This window comes from Budorcas taxicolor, chromosome 1, assembly GCF_023091745.1.
Source record: "Budorcas taxicolor isolate Tak-1 chromosome 1, Takin1.1, whole genome shotgun sequence".
In the NCBI taxonomy this organism is placed as follows: domain Eukaryota; kingdom Metazoa; phylum Chordata; class Mammalia; order Artiodactyla; family Bovidae; genus Budorcas; species Budorcas taxicolor.
In genome coordinates this window covers 42954350-42974002 of record NC_068910.1, presented here as the reverse complement: position 1 = coordinate 42974002, position 19653 = coordinate 42954350, and the positions used below count along the sequence as shown (strand labels likewise).

The window sequence follows — 19653 nt, the reverse complement described above, 5'->3', positions numbered from 1 at the left end:
TAGGACTTCACTGTGTGTGTGGTTCATTGGTTAGGGTTTTTTTTGCTGTAGTTATCTATAGTTGACCACCAGTTTCATATCCCCTGTACTTAGGTTGGTGCCTGAGTTATCAGAAGTTTGTTTTTAAAATGTTCCTGCCTCACTCACACTTAGGTTTTCCCTGTGAACCCATACCTGAAAAAGTCTCTTTCCATGCTCACTTCTCTTCCAGTGGCTGATTACAGCTACTTATCACATGGAGGTCCTGTTCATGGTAGGGGGCATGAGGTTGTTCTCTGTTGTTCTAGCATAGCCTCTGTCTTAGGCAGGCCCTTGATCCTGGGTCTTGGGTGGGGCTCTCAGTGACCCTGTGCCTCCCCAAGGGGCAGGGGTCCTCTAGTGATCAGGGCCCGGGGTTTCCTGACCTCTCTGCCAGAGTAGAGGATTTTGTTTGTTTCCTGTCTCCATTTACCTGTGCTCTGGGGTCTTCAGTTTTGCTGGCCTTCCCTCAGTGGCTTAACGGTTTTGTTTCCTAAGGTTTAGAGGGTAGAGGAATAGGGCTTCATGTCCTTCCTGCAGTGGAGGCTGTTCTCCTTTCCCAGGCTTGGATGTGGAGGGATACTTTTTCTGATTCTCACCCTTCCTTCAGTAGTTCTTGAGAATACCCAGTAAAGTCTATAGAAAATAACCTTGAATTTGGTGTGAGCCCCACATCTAAGCTTCCCAGGATTTTTATGCAGTTATGGTGGTTCACCCTTGGCCTTTTACAATCCATCGGAAAGGTTGTCTGAAATCTTCTTACCCAGCAGTAGGATGATCCTTGTTTTAATTATGTCAGCCAGTACTCATGACCCTCTCCTCGGAGGCATCTGACTTAGATTTCCAGCTAGTTGGTTTCTCTGTGAGCTTAGCTCTGATGGATTCAAGAAGAGTTACAGTTTTATAAGTTATTCAGGCTTTTCTTGTTACTAGGGTGTGAGTGACACTATATCCAGGTCTTTATATCTTATATAGAATCAGAAGTCCCCCTGAAAGATTTAAGCTCCTGAGTTGCATCTAGTCCTAATATAGTCTGCTTAATATCTTAGAGGAGAGCAGTATGCCAGATGTTCTCTATCTCGAGTGATACTTGGGTGAGTGGATTGGGCAGAATGCAAGTGGTCCCTTTGCTTTTGTTATACCATGATTCAGTAAATTTATGTAGTTGTTCAGCTCATAGAGACTGTTTACATTGTTTCTACTGGTTTTAATGATATTAGGGAGGCAAAGGGTACCTCTCAGTCCTTGAAAAATAAACTTTGAATTGAGATAATTGCATTCTTAAATGATCCTCTCAAGGACTGTGGGTTTTGTAAGAAACTTTTAAATAGAGATTTTGTATAAATTTATATAGAATTTAAATTCTTATGGTGAAGAATATGATCATTTCCCCTGTTTACCAGTTATCCAGCCTAAACAGTGTCAACCATGCCTAATGGTGTGTTTGTTGTCCATCATTTACACTCCTTTCTAGACATAGTATCCTTTTATGTATAAATTGTGTGTCAGGGCTTGTGGTTCTTTCCCCTACACTATATGTACTTTAGTCTTAATGTGTTGGCCTAGTAGGCAGAAAGCATTGGTAAACTTCATGGTATTTGCGGTCAAAGGTATTTACATATGAGATGGAGCATATTCCAGATCTCTTTGATGTATATGATTGGTAACTACACCTACTGACAAAAATTCTGGAGTCTGGGACATTTCCCCCCCTGTTATTTATAGACCTTTGACTTTCTTTGAAAAGTACCTTCTTATAACATTTTGTACATTGGCATTAGAGTGGATATCCCGGAAGAACAGAATTCACACTAATAGATTAATTTGCATATTCCATTGGAACTGCTGTTTATATCTGTTTACTCAAAGGAAAGAGCAGAATGACTTTGCTGTCTCTTCTGGTTATTTTTTAAACTAGTTGCATGTGTAAAAGTTAAATGTTTTAACTCTGTGTTCTAATTTTTTTTTCCCTTTTATTTTGAAATAACTTTAGACTTACAGAAAAATATTTATAAAGACCAAACAGGGAGTTCACGTATACCCATCATCTAGCTTCAGTGTTAATAGATCATATAACTAGAGTACATTGAGCCATGTCATGTAATTAATATTGACTGTATGTCCTTGTTTTAATAGCTGCTGAAATAGTTCAAGAAATTGAAAATATGGAGAAGACTCGGATGCGTTTTGAAGCTAGTAAACTCAATGAAACTGTATGTTGATGGTCTTTTTAAGTATCTTGGTAAAAATGAAGGAAAGAAAAGTGGAATACCCTAGAAATTAAAGCAAACTGGTATTGAATCTGTTCAGTGGGAAATGTACTAGAATACTTTTCCATTTAATGTATTATGATTTACTTACAGCTCATTTTTAGTACAAAATTCTAATGTATTTAGCAGTCTTCTGGCACAAAATCAATCCAAAGTAGAGTTTATTAGCGAATTACAGTTTTTTGGGAAAGTCATGTGCCTGTACATCAGGTAACCTTAGTATTGACCCTTTCTCTGGCAGTTGCATTTAATAAGCTGTTTACCATTTAACTTGTGTGACCTTTAGGATCTTCATCTGTAAGACTCAGGGGTTGAACTCTATGATCTCTGAGGGCCCCTTTTAATGCTGGCATTCTGCAATTTTATGATTATACTGGTTGAGAAGTTAAGTAATTGTAAGAGTTGATGAGGATTGAGCATCTGTTGAGCTTGTTGAGGGAATCGGAGACCTAAATTCCTTCACTATTGCCTTCCTCTAGCTTGATGGTCCAAAACTTGAGGAAAGGGTATCAAAGAAGAAAATAGTCATTGTGTCCTTTGACACTGGAGGAAGTGTTTTGGGCTCTCCCATGTAGACATTTTCTAGGCCATTGGTAGCGTGTTTATAAGGAAAGCAACAACTTTAGGCAAGTAAGTTTATAATCAGATAGGAAAAAAAAGAGATTTTCATTGATTTCGTTATTACCCGTGTGCTGACTATAAGATGGAAACTATAATGAATTGTGTCAGTACATTTCTGATCTTTGAAGTTTAATATTTTAAAAAGTGAACTAGAAATTTAACATATGAAGTCTTGTATTGCATCTTCTCTACATACTACCACAAAGGAGTGGTAGACTTGGGAGTTAGATTAGGAAAAGACAGAGGACAAACAGGGAGATCTGCCTTATTAATGACCTACTAAATGTCTCTTCAGTCTTGTGTAACCTGTTGTACTGATAAATGTGAAAAAATTAAATATTGAACATAGGAAATTTAATTGATTTTTGTGTTAATACTTTATATATTCTAGTAGAATCCGTGTTGCATTTTCTACTGATGTAAGTAAAACATATATTAATTATAGTATTAAAAGAAGTAAATAGGAGTTAATCTTCTTGGTCTATATAAAACAGGGATGAGAGATTATTTTCCTGAATTTTAAACATCCACATTAGAGACTTTTAAGTTTACTGTACTACTTTTTTTGTCATTTAAAAAAATTTTTAATTAAGAATATTTCATTTTTATAGGTAATGGTTTTTACAAAGGACCAAACAGAAAAGGAAATAGATGAAATTCACAGTAAATATCGTAAGTTATACTACACTTTATTTGCAAAAGACTTGGCTTGCAGTTTTTGATCTTAAGTAATTTTTTTTAAATGTGTTTTGTATATTAATGTTCAGTGCAAACTTTCCTGTTAATATTATTTAAGAGACTGAATTTTGGTTGAATGTTTATTTAGACAGTGACTTTTTTTTTTTTTGCAAGTATGTGCCTGCTCTTTTCTTTTTTTGATGAGTTACAAGTTTTGTTTTGTTTTTTTAATTTATATTTTTATTGAAGGATAATTGCTTTACAGAATTTTGTTGTTTTCTGCCAAACCTCAACATGAATCAGCCATAGGTATATATATATCCCTTCCCTTTGGAACTTCCCTCCCGTCTCCCTCCCCATCCCACCCCTCTAGGTTGGTACAGAGCCCCTTTGTGAGTTTCCTGAGCCATACAGCAAATTCCCTTTGGCTATCTATTTTACATATGGTAATGTAAGTTCCCATGTTACTCTTTCCATACGTCTCACCCTCTCCTCCTCTCTCTCCATGCCCATAAGTCTATTCTCTATGTCTGTTTCTCCACTGCTGCCCTGTAAATAAATTCTTCAGAACCATTTTTCTAGATTCCGTATATATGCATTAGAATATGATATTTATTTTTCTCTTTCTGACTCACTTCACTCTGTTTTATAGGTTCTAGGTTCATCCACCTCATCTGTTCCTTTTTATGGCTGAGTAATATTCCATTGTGTATATGTACCACAACTTCTTTATCCATTCATCTATTGATGGGCATCTAGGTTGCTTCCATGTTCTAGCTATTGTAAATAGTGCTGCAATGACAGTGGGATACATGTGTCTTTTTCAACCCTGGTTTCCTCAGTATATATGCCTAGGAGTGGGATTGCTGGGTCATATGGTGGTTTTATTCCTAGTTTTTTAAGGAGTCTCCATACCATCTTCCATAGTGGCTGTATCAATTTACATTCCCACCAACAGTGCAAGAGCATTCCCTTTTCTCCACACCCTCTGCAATATTTATTGCTTGCAGACTTTTTGATGATGGCCATTCTGACCAGTGTGAGGTGATATCTCATTGTGGTTCTGATTTGCATTTCTCTAGTAATGAGCAGTGTTGAGCATCTTTTCATGTGTCTGTTAGCCACCTGTATGTCTTTGGAGAGATGTCTGTTTAGGTCTTTTTCCCACTTTTTGATTGGATTGTTTTCCTGGTATTGAGTTGTGTGAGCTGCTTGTATATTTTGGAAATTAATCCTTTGTCAGTTGTTTCATTTGCCATTATTTTCTCCCATTCTGAGGTTTATCTTTTCACCTTGCTTATAGTTTCCTTTGCTGTGCAAAAGCTTTTAAATTTAATCAGGTCTCACTTGTTTACTTTTGTCTTTATTTCCATTAATCTAGGAGGTGGTTCGTAGTGGATCTTGCTTTGATTTATGTCATCCGAGTGTTCTGCCTATGTTTTCCTCTAAGAGTTTTATAGTTTCTGGTCTTACATTTAGGTCTTTAATCCATTTTGAGTTTATCTTTGTGTATGGTGTTAGGAAGTGTTCTAGTTTCATTGTTTTACATGTAGCTGTCCAGTTTTCTCAGCACCATTTATTGAAGAGACTGTCTTAGCTCTGCTGTACATTCTTACTTCCTTTGTCAAAAATAGGGTACTCATAGGTGCATGGGTTTATTCTGGGTTTTCTATCTTGTTCCATTGATCTCTATTTCTGGTTTTGTGCCAGTACCATACTATCTTGATGACTGTAGCTTTGTAGTATAATCTGAAGTCAGGAAGGTTGATTCCTCCAGCTCCATTCTTCTTTCTCAAGACTGCTTTGGCTATTCTGGGTCTTTTGTGTTTCCATATGAATTGTGAAATTTTTGTTCTAGTTCTGTGAAAAATGTCATTGGTAATTTGATAGGGATATCACATTTAATCTGTAGATGGGGTTTGGTAGTATAGTCATTTTCACAATATTGATTCTTCCTACCCAGGAATATGGAATATCTTTCCATCTGTTTATGTTCTTTTTGATTTCTTTCATTAGTGTCTTATAATTTTCTGTACAGTTCTTTTGTCTGCTTAGGTGAGTTTATTCTTAGATATTTAATTCTTTTTGTTACAGTGGTGATTGGGATTGATTCCTTAATTTCTCTTTCTGATTTTTCATTGTTAGTTCATAGAAATACAAGTGATTTCTGTGTATTGATTTTGTATGCTGCAACTTTGCTAAATTCACTGATGAGCTCTAGTAATTTTCTGATACTATCTTTAGGGTTTTCTATGTCCACTATCATGTCATCTGTAAAATGTGAGAGCTTTACTTCTTTTCCTATCTGGATTCCTTTTATTTCTTTTTCTTTTCTAATTGCTATAGCTAGGACTTCCAGAACTATGTTGAATAATAGTGGTGGAAAGTGGACACCCTTGTCTTGTTCCTGGTCTTAGGGGGAACGCTTTCAGTTTCTCACTATTGAGAATAATGTTTGCTGCAGGCTTATCATATATGGCCTTTAATATGTTGAGGTAGTTTCCTTGTATGCCTGTTTTTTGAAGAGTTTTAATCATAAATGGGCGCTGAATTTTGTCAAATGTGCCTGCTCTTTGATTTGTGACTCACATTATACTTTGAGCTCATCACTAAGCATTTTGCAAATATTAATTAGTTGCTGTCAAAGCATCTCTGTGAGAAGAAAATGGGATTCAAATGGAAACATTCCTGACTTACCATCCTGACCTCAGGCTACACAGTGACGTTTCTGTAAAGAATTTCAGTACTCTGTAGCTTGCAAATTTGTGCCAAAAATAGTTTTCATTTTATTCATTATTACCAGCTTCCCAACTTTATCACTTCATTTTCCTTAATGATGTTTGTATGTATCTTTCCCAGTGTGACCACGTTACTGTTTTGTCAATTAGGTAGCTGTTTATTCTTTGGTTGGTTGGTTGGTTTCCAATTTAAATTTACATTTAAAGTGCCCGGCCAATGGTGGAGAGTTAATATTTGCTGATTAAGTATCCCATAAATGGTATGTCTTAGTTGTGCTAACAGAACTGTTTTCTTTTTTCACTTTTTAAGCTTTGAAGGGGCAGGTCCAACTGTGACCTGTGGGGAGGAAGGAGGAAGTGCACAGGTGCCAGATGTGAGCACATCACTGTTGTGTCAGTTCAGTTCAGTTCAGTCGCTCAGTCGTGTCCGACTCTTTGTGACCCCACGAACTGCAGCACACCAGGCCTCCCTGTCCATTACCAACTCCCGGAGTTCACTCAAACTCATGTCCATCGAGTCGGTGATGCCATCCAGCCATCTCATCCTCGGTCGTCCCCTTCTCCTCCTGCCCACAATCCCTCCCAGCATCAGAGTCTTTTCCAATGAGTCAACTCTTCACATGAGGTGGCCAGAGTATTGGAGTTTCAGCTTTAGCATCAGTCCTTCCAAAGAACACCCAGGGCTGATCTCCTTCAAAATGGGCTGGTTGGATCTCCTTGCAGTCCAAGGGACTCTCAAGAGTCTTCTCCAGCACCACAGTTCAAAAGCATCAATTCTTCAGCGCTCAGCTTTCTTCACAGTCCAACTCTCACATCCATACATGACCACTGGAAAAACCATAGCCTTGACTAGACAGACCTTTGTTGGCAAAGTAATATCTCTGCTTTTGAATATGCTATCTAGGTTGGTCATAACTTTTCTTCCAAGGAGTAAGCGTCTTTTAATTTCATAGCTGCAATTGCCATCTGCAGTGATTCTGGAGCCCCCCAAAATAAAGTCTGACACTGTTTCCACTGTTTCCCATCTATTTCCCATGAAGTGATGGGACCAGATGCCATGATCTTAGTTTTCTGAATGTTGAGCTTTAAGCCAACTTTTTCACTCTGTTCTTCCACTTTCATCAAGAGGCTTTGTAGTTCCTCTTCACTTTCTGCCATAAGGGTGGTGTCATCTGCATATCTGAGGTTATTGATATTTCTGCCGGCCATCTTGATTCCACCTTGTGCTTCTTCTAGCCCAGCGTTTCTCATGATGTTCTCTTCATAGAAGTTAAATAAGCCGGGTGACAATATACAGCTTTGGCGTACTCCTTTCCCTATTTGGAACCAGTCTGTTGTTCCATGTCCAGTTCTAACTGTTGCTTCCTGACCTGCATATAGGTTTCTCAAGAGGCAGGTCAGGTGATCTGGTATTCCCATCTCTTTCAGAATTTTCCACAGTTTATACTTTAATAAAAAACAAACAAACAAACCAACCAACCTTTGGGGACACTTACTAAAGCTCAAGTGCTTATTATCATTATAGTTTTAGTCACAGTTTCATTTAGTATCAGAATCTAAAAATGCCATTGATAGCTCTTTTTTTTTTTTTTAACATTTTTGTTAATGTTTTAATAAACTTTTTTTAGATCACATTTCTATTAGGCTTATATAAAAAAATCTGCCTCCTCCACCACCAACCTGTTTCCATTTCCATTTCCTTGAACTAACAACTGTCAAACCTTTGGGATTTTGGTTTAATAATTACCTTCATTTTTATAAATAATTGTTCTTTCTGCTGTTTCTTGGAGAATTTTTCAGTTTTCCATGTTAACAACTGATTGAAGTCCTAATTTGAAAAATTTAGCTCCATTTTAAATCATGGTTCTTCGCTTTCCTCTCAATCTCTGAATATTGTCCTAATTTTTTTATAAGGTTGGTATACAGTTTGAATCAGGCAGCATACATACTGTGGTTATGAAGGGTAGCAGAATATGCCACTTCCCAAGAATATGTCACTGTGGCATATTTCTTTGAGGAGAAGGCATTTGAGAAGCAGCAGAAAGAAAAGGTCTCTGCCTCGCCTCTGTTTGCCTCAGATGGTGAAAAATCCACCTGCAGTGCAGGCGACCTGAGTTTGATCCCAGGGTTGGGAAGATCGCCTAGAGGAGAGCATGGCAACCCACTTCAGTATTCTTGCCTGGAGAATCCCCATGGATGGAGGAGCCTGGGGGCACTTACAATCCATGGGGTTACACAGAGTCGGACACAACTTAAGTGACTAAGCACAACACAGTACAAAGGTGTCTGTCTCTCCTCCCCTCTCTATCCCTAGAAGTAAGTTAGCTTCCTGTTGGTGGAGAAGGCTTGGACTTAAATCAGCATAACAGATTTCACTGTTGGTTACTGTGTTTTTCCTGTCCATCTCCCCATAACTGGCCTCCCCCACACCTTTCTTTTTTTTTTTTTTTGTTAATCTAGCTGAAGATGATATTTAAGCCTGTGTTGTAAATCACCTCTGGTGGCTTAAGAGTTTTCTCTGGGTGTCTTCCATAAACACATGAAGTATACATGTTAATAAGCATCTGTTTTGTTTTTCTTATATAAATCTGTGTTTTGTTATAATGCCCCAGCTAAGAACTGAGAGCATTAAAGGGAAAATTATTTTTTCTGTCCCTGCACTTGTAATTCCTTTCAGGAAAACGTTCTGTTTGTCCTATAATTAATCATTTCATGTGCTTAGTTTTCTATTTATATGGTATTAATTTATCCCTAAACTTTCCATCAGAAATGTGAGTCACTTTACAGTGAACCTCATAGATAGTTCATCAAGGCTCTTTTCTCTCAGAAGCCCCTTGCCTGAAGCAGCCCCAGCTCTTTTCCAGTCCACTGTGGCAGCTCTCTCTGGGCCTCCTTCATGGCTGCCCTGGAGCTCCCGGTCACCAGTCTTCTGGATATCCTAGCCTCCCTCCTATGGCAGCTGACTTATTTCAGGATCCAAATCCACCTCTTCTTTCTTCTTGTTTTGGTGGGATACATTTTCCAGGAGACTCTCCAGGAAAGCAGTTATTGCATCTGTACATAATTGGAAATATTACTTTTACTCTTGATTTATTGTTTGGCTTAGATAAATTGCCCACATAATTATTAGCAAAAAGCAGGACTGGAAACCCACACTCACCAGATACTCAACTTGAAGCCCTTTGCCTGTGCCGTGTTTTGTATCTGAGTAAATAATTTGTGTGTTGGGAACTTCTTTTTGAGGGACTAAACTTTAGTTTCAGGTTACAGTGCTTTTTAAAAGCTTAATTTTATGAATGAGTAGCTTTGATGGTTTTGTGATGGTGTTTATCTTATTTTCTTTAGCACTCTTTGGGATAGATTTGTATTCATGACTTCCTCTTTTAGAAGAGGAGAGAAATAGTGAAATCATTTTGAGCCTTAGTTGCATATCTGTAGAAAGTATATTTGATATGGGGTTGAATGAAATGAGTTTATTGAGTTACCTATGGATTTCAGATTGCAAATGCTTTTGATAAGTTTTCTTAGTTAAGACTGAATTGCATCTTAGTTAAGACTGAATTGCTCAGAGGTGGAATCTTAGCCTGACAGAGAATTACTCTAATTGCCTAACTGCCATGACAGACATATTTTGGGAATCTTCATGGTCTTTACCTTGGTAATAGATAGTTTTATACTTTGCCAAGAAAAGAAAAACTAACTTCTAATGAACATGGGATTATCTCCTGAAACTTTTCCTGAGAGTACCAGCTTACTCTTGTTAAGTAGGCAAGACATGTTAGCTCTGTTTCTTCCTTTATTTTTTTATTAGGTTGTTCATTAATTCACTAAATGTTTACTGAACATCTGCCATGTGTCAGCTGCTGTTCTATGTACTGAATATAGAGCAGCGACAAGACCTCTTGTCATAGAGATAAGACCTCTTGTATTCTAATAGCAGACAGATTAAAAACAATAAATCAGCGAATACTACAATTTTAGATGGCAGATGCTATAAAGAAAATAAAACAGTAATTTGAGAAGAATTATGAGGACATGAGTTTGGGTGAACTCCGGGAGTTGGCGATGGACAGGGAGGCCTGGTGTGCTGCAGTTCATGGGGTCACAAAGAGTCGGACACGACTGAGCAACTGAACTGAAAGAGTTGACATTTGATATGTATATGTGTGCACGCTTAGTCATGTCTGACTTTGCAACCCCTTGGACTGTTGCCCACTGAGCTCGTCTGTCCATGGAGTTTCCAGGCAAGAATACTAGAGTGGATTGCCTTTTCCTACTCTAGGAGATCTTCCCAACCCAGGGATCCAACCCACCTCTCCTGCATTGGCAATCTATAAAAAAATAAAATGGAGTAATTTGATAGAAATTATGGAGACGTTAGATAATGTCATCAGGAAAAGGCTTTTCTTAAGGAGTTGACCTTTGAAATGAGGTAATAATTAAAAGGTGAATTGTTACCTTAAAATAAAAGTAATGCTTCACAGAGCTGGAGGAATAGTATTCCAGGCAGAGAGGACATCAAAGGCAGAGGCCCTGAAGCAAACACAGTGTAGGTGAGTGTGAATAGAGTGTAGGGAGTGAAGGGGAGGGGAAGAGTGGTGTATAGGGAGGTGGGGCCAGACCCATAAGACCTTTTAGGAGTATATTTTGGGTTTTATTCTTACTGCAGTGGGAAGTCATTGGAGAGTTTAGAAAGACAAGTAATATGATTTTGTCTGCATTTGAAAAGATGATGTCTGCTGAGTAAAGAATAAATTGTAAGGTGGCAAGAAATAGAAAACCAATCTAACGGCTCTTCACTCAAGTAACATTTGTTGGTTACCAGTGACTGTATCCCAGACAGTATTCTAGATACTAGGAATATAACATTCAGAAAGCAGATAATGTCTCAGCTCAAGCAGAGCTTACATTATATTGGGAATAGTCAGACAGTAAACAAGTGAATAAGATGTGTCAGATTCGTCTTATGTGCTATGAAGTGACTTCAGGTAGGGGTAGAAAGTGATGAAGCTGCTGGTCCAGGAAGATTCCCTTAAGGGAATCACTTAAGTAGGTGAGAGACCTGTAGGAAGTGAGGCTGTTGTAGTAAATTAGGCCAGAGATGTGGCATTTCTAGAGTGGTCATAGAACTACAATTGACAATTCAAGGTAAACTTTTGAAGTAGAGCCAGTAGTACTTGCTGATGAATTTAACATACCCCTATGACTAAAAGAGGAATCAGGAATGACCCCTACATTTTTGGTTCAAGCAGCTGGAGAAATGATGATGCCATTTACTGAGATGGAGACCAGGGCAAGGATTGTGGAGAGGGAAAGGGATCAGAATTCCTATTTTGCTATGTTAAATTTGGGTTTCTAGTGGATATTTAAGTGGAAAAGAGAATTAGGTATGAATGGATCAATCTACCTAACTAAAAAGATGAGTGATTTAAAATTGTATACTTAAATTACCTGGGAGGAGAGTGCTGTGGGGAACAAAGTCTAAAACTAAGCCCTGGGACACTGCAAAGTTTAGAGCAACAGTTGTCTCAGTTCTCTAAGCCTTTGTGCACTCTTAAAATTTGTCTAGTGCACCAAAGAACTTTTGTTTATGTGGGTTATAGTTGTCAATGTGTATCATATTACAGATTAGAGTTTAGGGGGTTCTGCTTCTGGCTAGGACAGAATAATTGGTATATACCCCTCTCCACCCTCCCCCAAAAACAACCACTCCTAAATGGGCAAAACACATGAAATAGTTTTCAAGATGTTAGAAACAACGATAACAAAGGACAGGAATCTCTGAGATATGAAAAAGTGAGACAAGCACTATAACAGTTTCTAGGCTGAGAGCAGGGGTTCCCAGGCAGAGCCTGGTGGGCTCTTGAATTAAGGAGAAAGAAAGACCAGGGAAGCTGACGGAGCTAAAGTTTGCAAGATAGAGTGTGGAGAGGAGAAAGTAGCACAGAGAGGGTGAGCCCTGGGGATGTGCAGAAGGCCCACCGTGTGAATCCGTTCAGTACAAAGAGTCTGTTCTCTACCCCAAGATGAAATCAAACTAGAAATCAGTAACAAAGCCCTCTGTAAAGTCACCAGATAATTTGGAAACTAAATAATACAGTTCCAAATAACACATGGGTCTAAGAAAAATTAAAACCAGGAAATTTCAAAAATATTTTAACTCACTTATAAACAACAGTAAATTCACTATATGTTAACGTCAATCATAAGTAATGTATTTTAATCATATATTATCTGTGTTGAATCTAGAAAAATGATAATAGGTGATCTTATTTGCAAAGCAGAAATAGAAACACGGCTGTAAAGACCGAATATGTGGATACCAAGAGGGACAGGGGGGTGGGGAGAATTGGGAGATTGGGATTGACATATATGTGCTATTGACACTATGTATTAAATAGGCAACTATTGAGAACTTGCTGTATACCACAAGGAAGTCTATTTAATGACCTGTGGTGACCTAAATGGGAAGAAAGTCCAAAAAAGAGAGAGTATATGTGTATTTTCAAGTGATTCAGTGTATGGATTGACACATTGACAATGTGTGGATTGACTGTGTGGATCACAACAAACTGAAAAGTTCTTAAAGAGATGGGAATACCAGACCACCTTACCTGCCTCCTGAGAAACCTATATACAGGTCAAGAAGCAACAGTTAGAACTAAACATGGAACAATAGACTGATTCAAAACTGGGAAAGGAGTACATCCAGGCTGTATACTGTCACCTTGTTTATTTAACTTATATGGAGAGTACATGTGAAATGCCAGGCTGGATGAAGCACAAGCTAGAATCAAGATTGCCAGGAGAAATATCAACAACCTCAGATATGCAGATGATACCACTCTAATGGCAGAAAGTGAAGAAGAACTGAAGAGCCTCTTGATGAAAGGGAAAGAGCTTGAGAGTGAAAAAATTGGCTTAAAACTCAACATTCAGAAAACTAAGATCATGGCATCTGGTTCTATGACTTCATGGCAAATAGATGGGGAAAATGTGGAAACAGTGTCAGATTTCATTTTCTTGGGCTCCAGAATCAATGCAGACAGTTGATTACAGCCATAAAATTAAAAGATACTTGCTCCTTGGAGAAAAGCTATAACAAACATCAGTTCAGTTCATTTCAATCTCTTAGTTGTGTACGACTTTGCGACCCCATGGACTGCAGCATGCCAGGCTTCCCTGTCCATTGCCAACTCCCAGAGTTTACTCAAACTCATGTCTATTGAGTTGGTGATGCCATCCAACCCTCTCATTCTCTGTTGTCCACTTCTACTCCTGCCTTCAATTTTTCCCAGCATCAGGGCCTTTTCAAATGAGTCAGCTCTTCACATCAGGTGGCCAAAGTATTGGAGTTTCAGCTTCAGCATCAGTCCTTCCAATGAATATTCAGGACCGATTTCCTTTAGGATGGATTGGTTGCATCTCCTTGCAGTCCAAGGGACTCTGGAGTCTTCTCCAACAGCACAGTTCAAAAGCATCAATTCTTCAGTGCTCATCTTTCTTTATAGTCCAACTCTCACATCCCTACATGACTCCTGGAAAAACCATAGCTTTGACTAGATGGACCTTTGTCAGCAAAGGAATGGCTTTGCTTTTTAATATGCTGTCTAGGTTGGTCATAAGTTTCCTTCTAAGGAGCAAACATCTTTTAATTTCATGGCTGCAGTCACCATCTGCAGTGATTTCGGAGCCCCCAAAAATAAAGTCAGCCACCGTTTACACATCTGTTTGCCATGAAGTGATGGGACTGGATGCCATGATCTTAGTTTTCTGAATGTTGAGCTTTAAGCCAACTTTTTCACTCTCCTCTTTCACTTTCATCAAGAGGCTCTTTAGTTCTTCTTCACTTTCTGCCATAAGGGTGCTGTCATCTACATATCTGAGGTTATTGATACTTCTCCTGGCAATCTTGATTCCAGCTTGTGCTTCATCCAGCCCAGCGTTTCTCATGGTAACAAACGTTGACAGCATATTAAAAAGCAGAACCATCACTTTGCACACAAAGGTCCTTATAGTAAAGACTACGGTTTCTCCAGTAGTCTTGTTCAGATGTGAGAGCTGGACCATGAAGAAAGCTGGGTGCCAAAGAATTGACACTTTTGAACTATGGTATTGGAGAAGACTCTTGAGAGTTCCCTGGATTGCAAGGAGATCAAACCAGGCAATCCTAAAGGAATTCAACCCTGAATATTCATTGTAAGGACCGATGCTGAAGCTGAAGCTCCGATACTTTGGCCACCTGGTACAAGGAGCTGACTCACTGGAAAAGACCCTGATGCTGGGAAAGATTGAGGGTAGGAGGAGAAGGGGACGACAGAGGATGAGATGGTTGGATAGCATCACTGACTGAATGGACTTGAGTTTGAGCTAACTCGGGGACAGTGATGGATAGAGAAGCCTGGCATGCTGCAGTTCATGGGGTCACAGAGAGTCAGATACAACTTAGCAACTTAGCAACAGTAGCTGATTCACTTTTCTGTACAGCAGAACCTAACACATTGTAAAGCAGTTATAGTCAAATAAAATTTTAAAAAAATCATATCATATTTTGGTAAGAAAAAAAAAAACTTTCCCAATACACAAAAATCAAAGTAAATGGAGATTTCTTCTCCTAGCCCAGATGGACTAATAGACTATACTTACTTTCCCCCCTTAGAAGCTAGAAAACCAGATGAAATATATAAACCAATGGATTTTCAGATATTGGAAAAAAGGTAGCACAGGACTGTTATCCCTGGGAGAAAGAAAACAAATAAAATGATGAGCCTTACAGCTCCAGCAGCTGGCAGGCAGTTTTATGGCTCTGGGTGGGGGGAGCCCAAAATTATCTTGTATCACTGAATAGGTACAACAGAAATCAAAGTTGTGGAGACCAGGGTGACAGGACAGAGTCTCAGAAGGGAGGGATCCACAGAGAGAACAGAGCTCTAAAGATCTATAGAAAGATCTGGGCAAGTCTTTGGCTACCTGGCCTTCTAGCCTTGAATGAGAGGAAACTGCCCAAGACCAGAGAAAAACTTGGAAAGGTTAGTTCCAGAACAATTCCTGGAGTTCACACAGGACAAGAAACAGCTTGAATTTCAACAGCCACCAGGCACAGTTGAAAAAACTTCTTAGTATGTAAGGCATTAGGCAGAAGCCTCAGAAAGATATTACTGCTTTATTAGTAAAGCTTAACTACCTTAAGGCCGGATAATACATAGTTTAGGCTTTGCAGGCTACATATGGTCTCTGTCAAATGTTCTTCTTTGTTTATAATCCTTTCTAAAATATGAATACCAGTCTTAGCTTGAGGACCATACAAAAATTAGCCATGGGTTGCATTTGACCCTTGGACTGTTATTTGCCGATCCCTGCTCTAGGCTACTTGTGCTTTAATTTTCCTTAATAAAAAGATTTTTTTCATAGACTGGTTTTTAGCCCAGTTTTAGGTTCGCAGCAAAGTTGAGTGGAAAGTATTGACAGTTCCTGTTTCTCCTGATCTGACACAGGCACAGGCTCTCCTGCTCGCGACACCCCACGCCAGAGTGGGACATTCGTTTTAACTGATGGACCTACATTGACACCTTGTTACCACTCAGAATCCACAGTTTATCCAGAGTTCATTCTTGGTAGTATATATTCTGTGGGTTTTGACAAACATCCAGTGCTGTATTTCTACTGTTGTGGTACACAGGAATAGTTTCGTTGCCCTAAAAATCCTGTGTGTGCCACGTGTTTATCCCTAACCCTGGCAACCACTTACCTTATTCCTGTCTTCATAGTTTTGTCTTTTCCCAAATGTCATACAGTTGGATTCATACAGTATATATTCTTTTCCTTAGTAATGCATTTAAGCTTCCTCTAAGTTTTTTCATGGCTGTATAGCTCATTGTTTTTTGGGAGCTGAATAATCTATTTTCTGGATGTACCAAAGTTCAATGACCAGTTCCCTTACTGAAGAATATCTTGGTTGCCTCTGTTGGCAATTATGAGAAAAGCTATAATTAAATGTTCATGTGCAAGTTTTTGTGTGGACATAAGTTTTCAGTTCATTCGGGTAAATACTAAGGAATGTGATTGCTGGGTCATAAGGTACCTTCAGTTTTTTAAGAACCTGTCAAGTTATCTTTGGAAGTGTCTGTGCCATTTTGCATTCCCACTGCATATTGTGGTGTTAGTGTTTGGATTTTTGCCATTCTGTTAGGTGTATAGTGGTATCTCATTGTTTTAATGTGCAATTCTCTAACGACATGATGCTGAGCATCTTTTCCTATGCTTACTTGCCATCTACATATCTTCTTTGGTAAATCTTTTTTGCTCAGATATTCTGCCTGTTTTTTAATTGTGTTGTTCATTTTCTTACTGAGTTTTAAAAGTTCTTTATATATTTTGAATAAGTCCTTTACCAGTTGCATCTTTTGGAGATATTTTTACCCAGTCTTTCTTTGGCTGTGTTCTTATTCTCTTCTCTTGATAATTTGCCCTGATAAAGTTTGAAAGCAAAGCATGAAGTAATTTTGTTGACTCCAACTAGTTTGATGTGCTTCAGAATAAACTACTGGAGAAAGCAATGGCAACCCACTCCAGTACTCTTGCCTGGAAAATCCCATGGACAGAGGGGCCTGGTGGGCTGTAGTCCATGGGGTCACAAAGAGTCGGACGTGACTGAGTGACTTCACTTTCACTTTTTACTTTCATGCATTGGAGAAGGCAATGGCAACCCACTCCAGTGTTCTTGCATGGAGAATCCCAGGGACGGAGGAGCCTGATGGGCTGCTGTCTATGGGGTCACAAAGAGTTGGATACAACTGAAGCAACTTAGCAGCAGCAGCAGAATAAACTACAATACAGTTTAAGGATAGAATAAAATTTTGCCACCAACAATATAAAATTAACAGTATCCTATTGAAATTACCAGGCATTCAAAGAAGCAAAAAAAGAAAAGATCCTAGAAAAGAGAAAAATCAATTAATAGAACCAGAGCTTCCCTGGTGGCTTAGACCGTAAAGAATTTGCCTGCAATGCAGGAGACCTGGGTTCGATCCCTGGGTCAGGAAAAGCCCCTGGAGAAGGGAATAGCAACCCCCTCCAGTATTCTGGCCTGGAGAATTCCATGGACAGAGGCTCCTGGTGGGCTGCAATCCTTGGGGTCATAAAGAATCGGACATGACTGAGCAACTAACACACAGGAATGACAGAACTGGTAAAAGTAGTAGATAAGAATGTTAAAACAGCATTTACAAATACGCTGTTTATGTCAAAGAGGAAGAATCAAGGAGGATCCTGCTGAGTTGAGAAGTGGACCCTACAAAAAAGACCAAATGGAATTCCTTAGATGACAAACATACTTGAATTGAAAAATGTACTGGATGAAGTAAAAACAGATTAGGGAATAAATTGAACTGAATGAAAATGCATCATATCACTGTGGGTTGCAACTGAAGCAGTGCCTAGGAGGAAATGTGTAGCATTAAATGCTGATACTAGAAAATTAGAGAAGAGGTTTTAAATTCATCATAAATACTTTCATCTTAAGAAACTAGAAAAAAGGGTAAATTCCATCCAAAGCAAGCAGGAAGAATGTAATAGTGAAGATAAGAGCAGAAATCAATGGAATTGAAGACAGGAAAATAACAGAAAATCTATGAAACCTCAAGCTGGTTGTTTGAAAAGATCAACAAAATTGAGAAACCTCTAGCAACCCTGATTAGGACTAAAAGAGAGAAAACACAAATTGCGGGTATCAGAAATAAAAGAGGGAGGATACTAAGTATCTTATTGTAATTAATAAGTATTACACGTAACTGGCAATGCATTTGGGAACATACATGAAATGGACAAATTTCGTGAATGACCCAAATTACTAAACCTTGGAAAAGTAGATAAGCATGAATATTCCTTCATCTGGGAACTAAATTGAATTTGCATCCCCAGGAAGAAAATTCCAGATCCAAATGGCTTCAGTGGTGAATTTTGTGAAATACATAAGGAAGGAAATAATACATTAATTCTTCTAAAAAATTGAAAAGGAAGGAATACTTCCTACCTTAAAGTTCTGACCAGTATTCTTCGTGAACATAGATGCAAAAATTCTTAACAGTATTTTGGTAAATCTATTCCAACATTACATAAAAGGATAATGCATTATAACCAAGTTATAAAACCAAGGGATTTATCCTAAGATGGAGAAGGAAATGGCAACCCACTCCTGTATTCTTGCCTGGAAAATCCCATGAATGGAGGAGCCTGTTAGGCTATAGTCCATGGGGTCGCAAAGAATCGGACACAACTGAGTGACTTCACTTATTCTAAGAATGCAAGACTGGTTTAATGTTAGAAAATTAATCAACATAATTCAGTGCATTAATAGACTGAAGAAAACACTGTATAATTTTTTAAGTAGATGTAGATAAGCATTTGCAAAATTGAACACTCAGTAATTAAAAGAACTCTTACTAAACAAGAATTTCATTAATCCTGTATGTGTTGTTCGGTCACTATGTCGTGTCAGACTCTGCGACTCCCTGGACTGTAGCCTGCCAGGCTCCTCTGTCCTCCATTAACTCCTGGAGTTTGCACAAATTCATTTCCTCTGAGTCAGTGATGCTATCTAATCATCTCATCCTCTGCCGCCCATTCAGTCTTTCCCAGCATCAGGATCTTTCGTAGTGACTCTGCTCTTCACATCAGGTGGCCAAAGTATTGGCACTTAAGCTTCAACATCAGTTCTTCCAATGAATACTCAGGGTTGATTTTCTTTAGGATTGACTGGTTTGCTCTCCTTGCAGTCCAGGGGACTCTGAAGAGTCCAAAATTTGAAAGCATCAATTCAGTTTAGGAGATCTGAAAAACTTATAACTAATGTCATATTTAATGGTGAAATAGTGAATGCTTCTTTTCTCTTACCATTGTTCTGTGGATTCAGCACTGTACTGTGGATTCTTGCCAGTGTGATAAGGCAAGAAATAGAAAGAATACTCAAAAGGAAGAAATAAGACTTTTTATTCACAGTAAACATGATCACCTTTTACAAATAGTATGAATCATAAAAGAAAAGGAAAAAAGTGATACATACTATCTTATTAAAATAAAAACTTTTACTCTTCAGAAGACAGATATGAAAATGAAAAAGCAAGTAATAGATTATGAGGAAATATTGTAAAATTTGTATTTGACAAAGTGCTAGAATCTATATTTTATTAAGAACTCTTACAATTCAATAATATGTCCTAGGTGGTATTTTTAATTTTTTTATTTGGCCATACTGTACAACCTGGAAAATCCCATGGACAGAGGAGCCTGGTGGGGTGCAGTCCATGGGATCACTAAGAGTCGGGTACAAC

The 19653-nt window shown here is 38.4% G+C and overlaps 1 protein-coding gene across 1 annotated transcript in view; it reads left to right on the top strand.

The window, feature by feature from the left end:
* The window catches only part of RAD18 (RAD18 E3 ubiquitin protein ligase), a 113273-nt gene that overhangs the window by 38955 nt on the left and 54665 nt on the right, over positions 1–19653 (top strand). Inside the window, exons 8-9 of the mRNA XM_052647438.1 lie at positions 2155–2231; positions 3521–3581. Of these exons, the coding sequence (XP_052503398.1) occupies positions 2155–2231; positions 3521–3581 (138 nt within the window). The remainder of the gene's footprint in view (positions 1–2154; positions 2232–3520; positions 3582–19653) is intronic.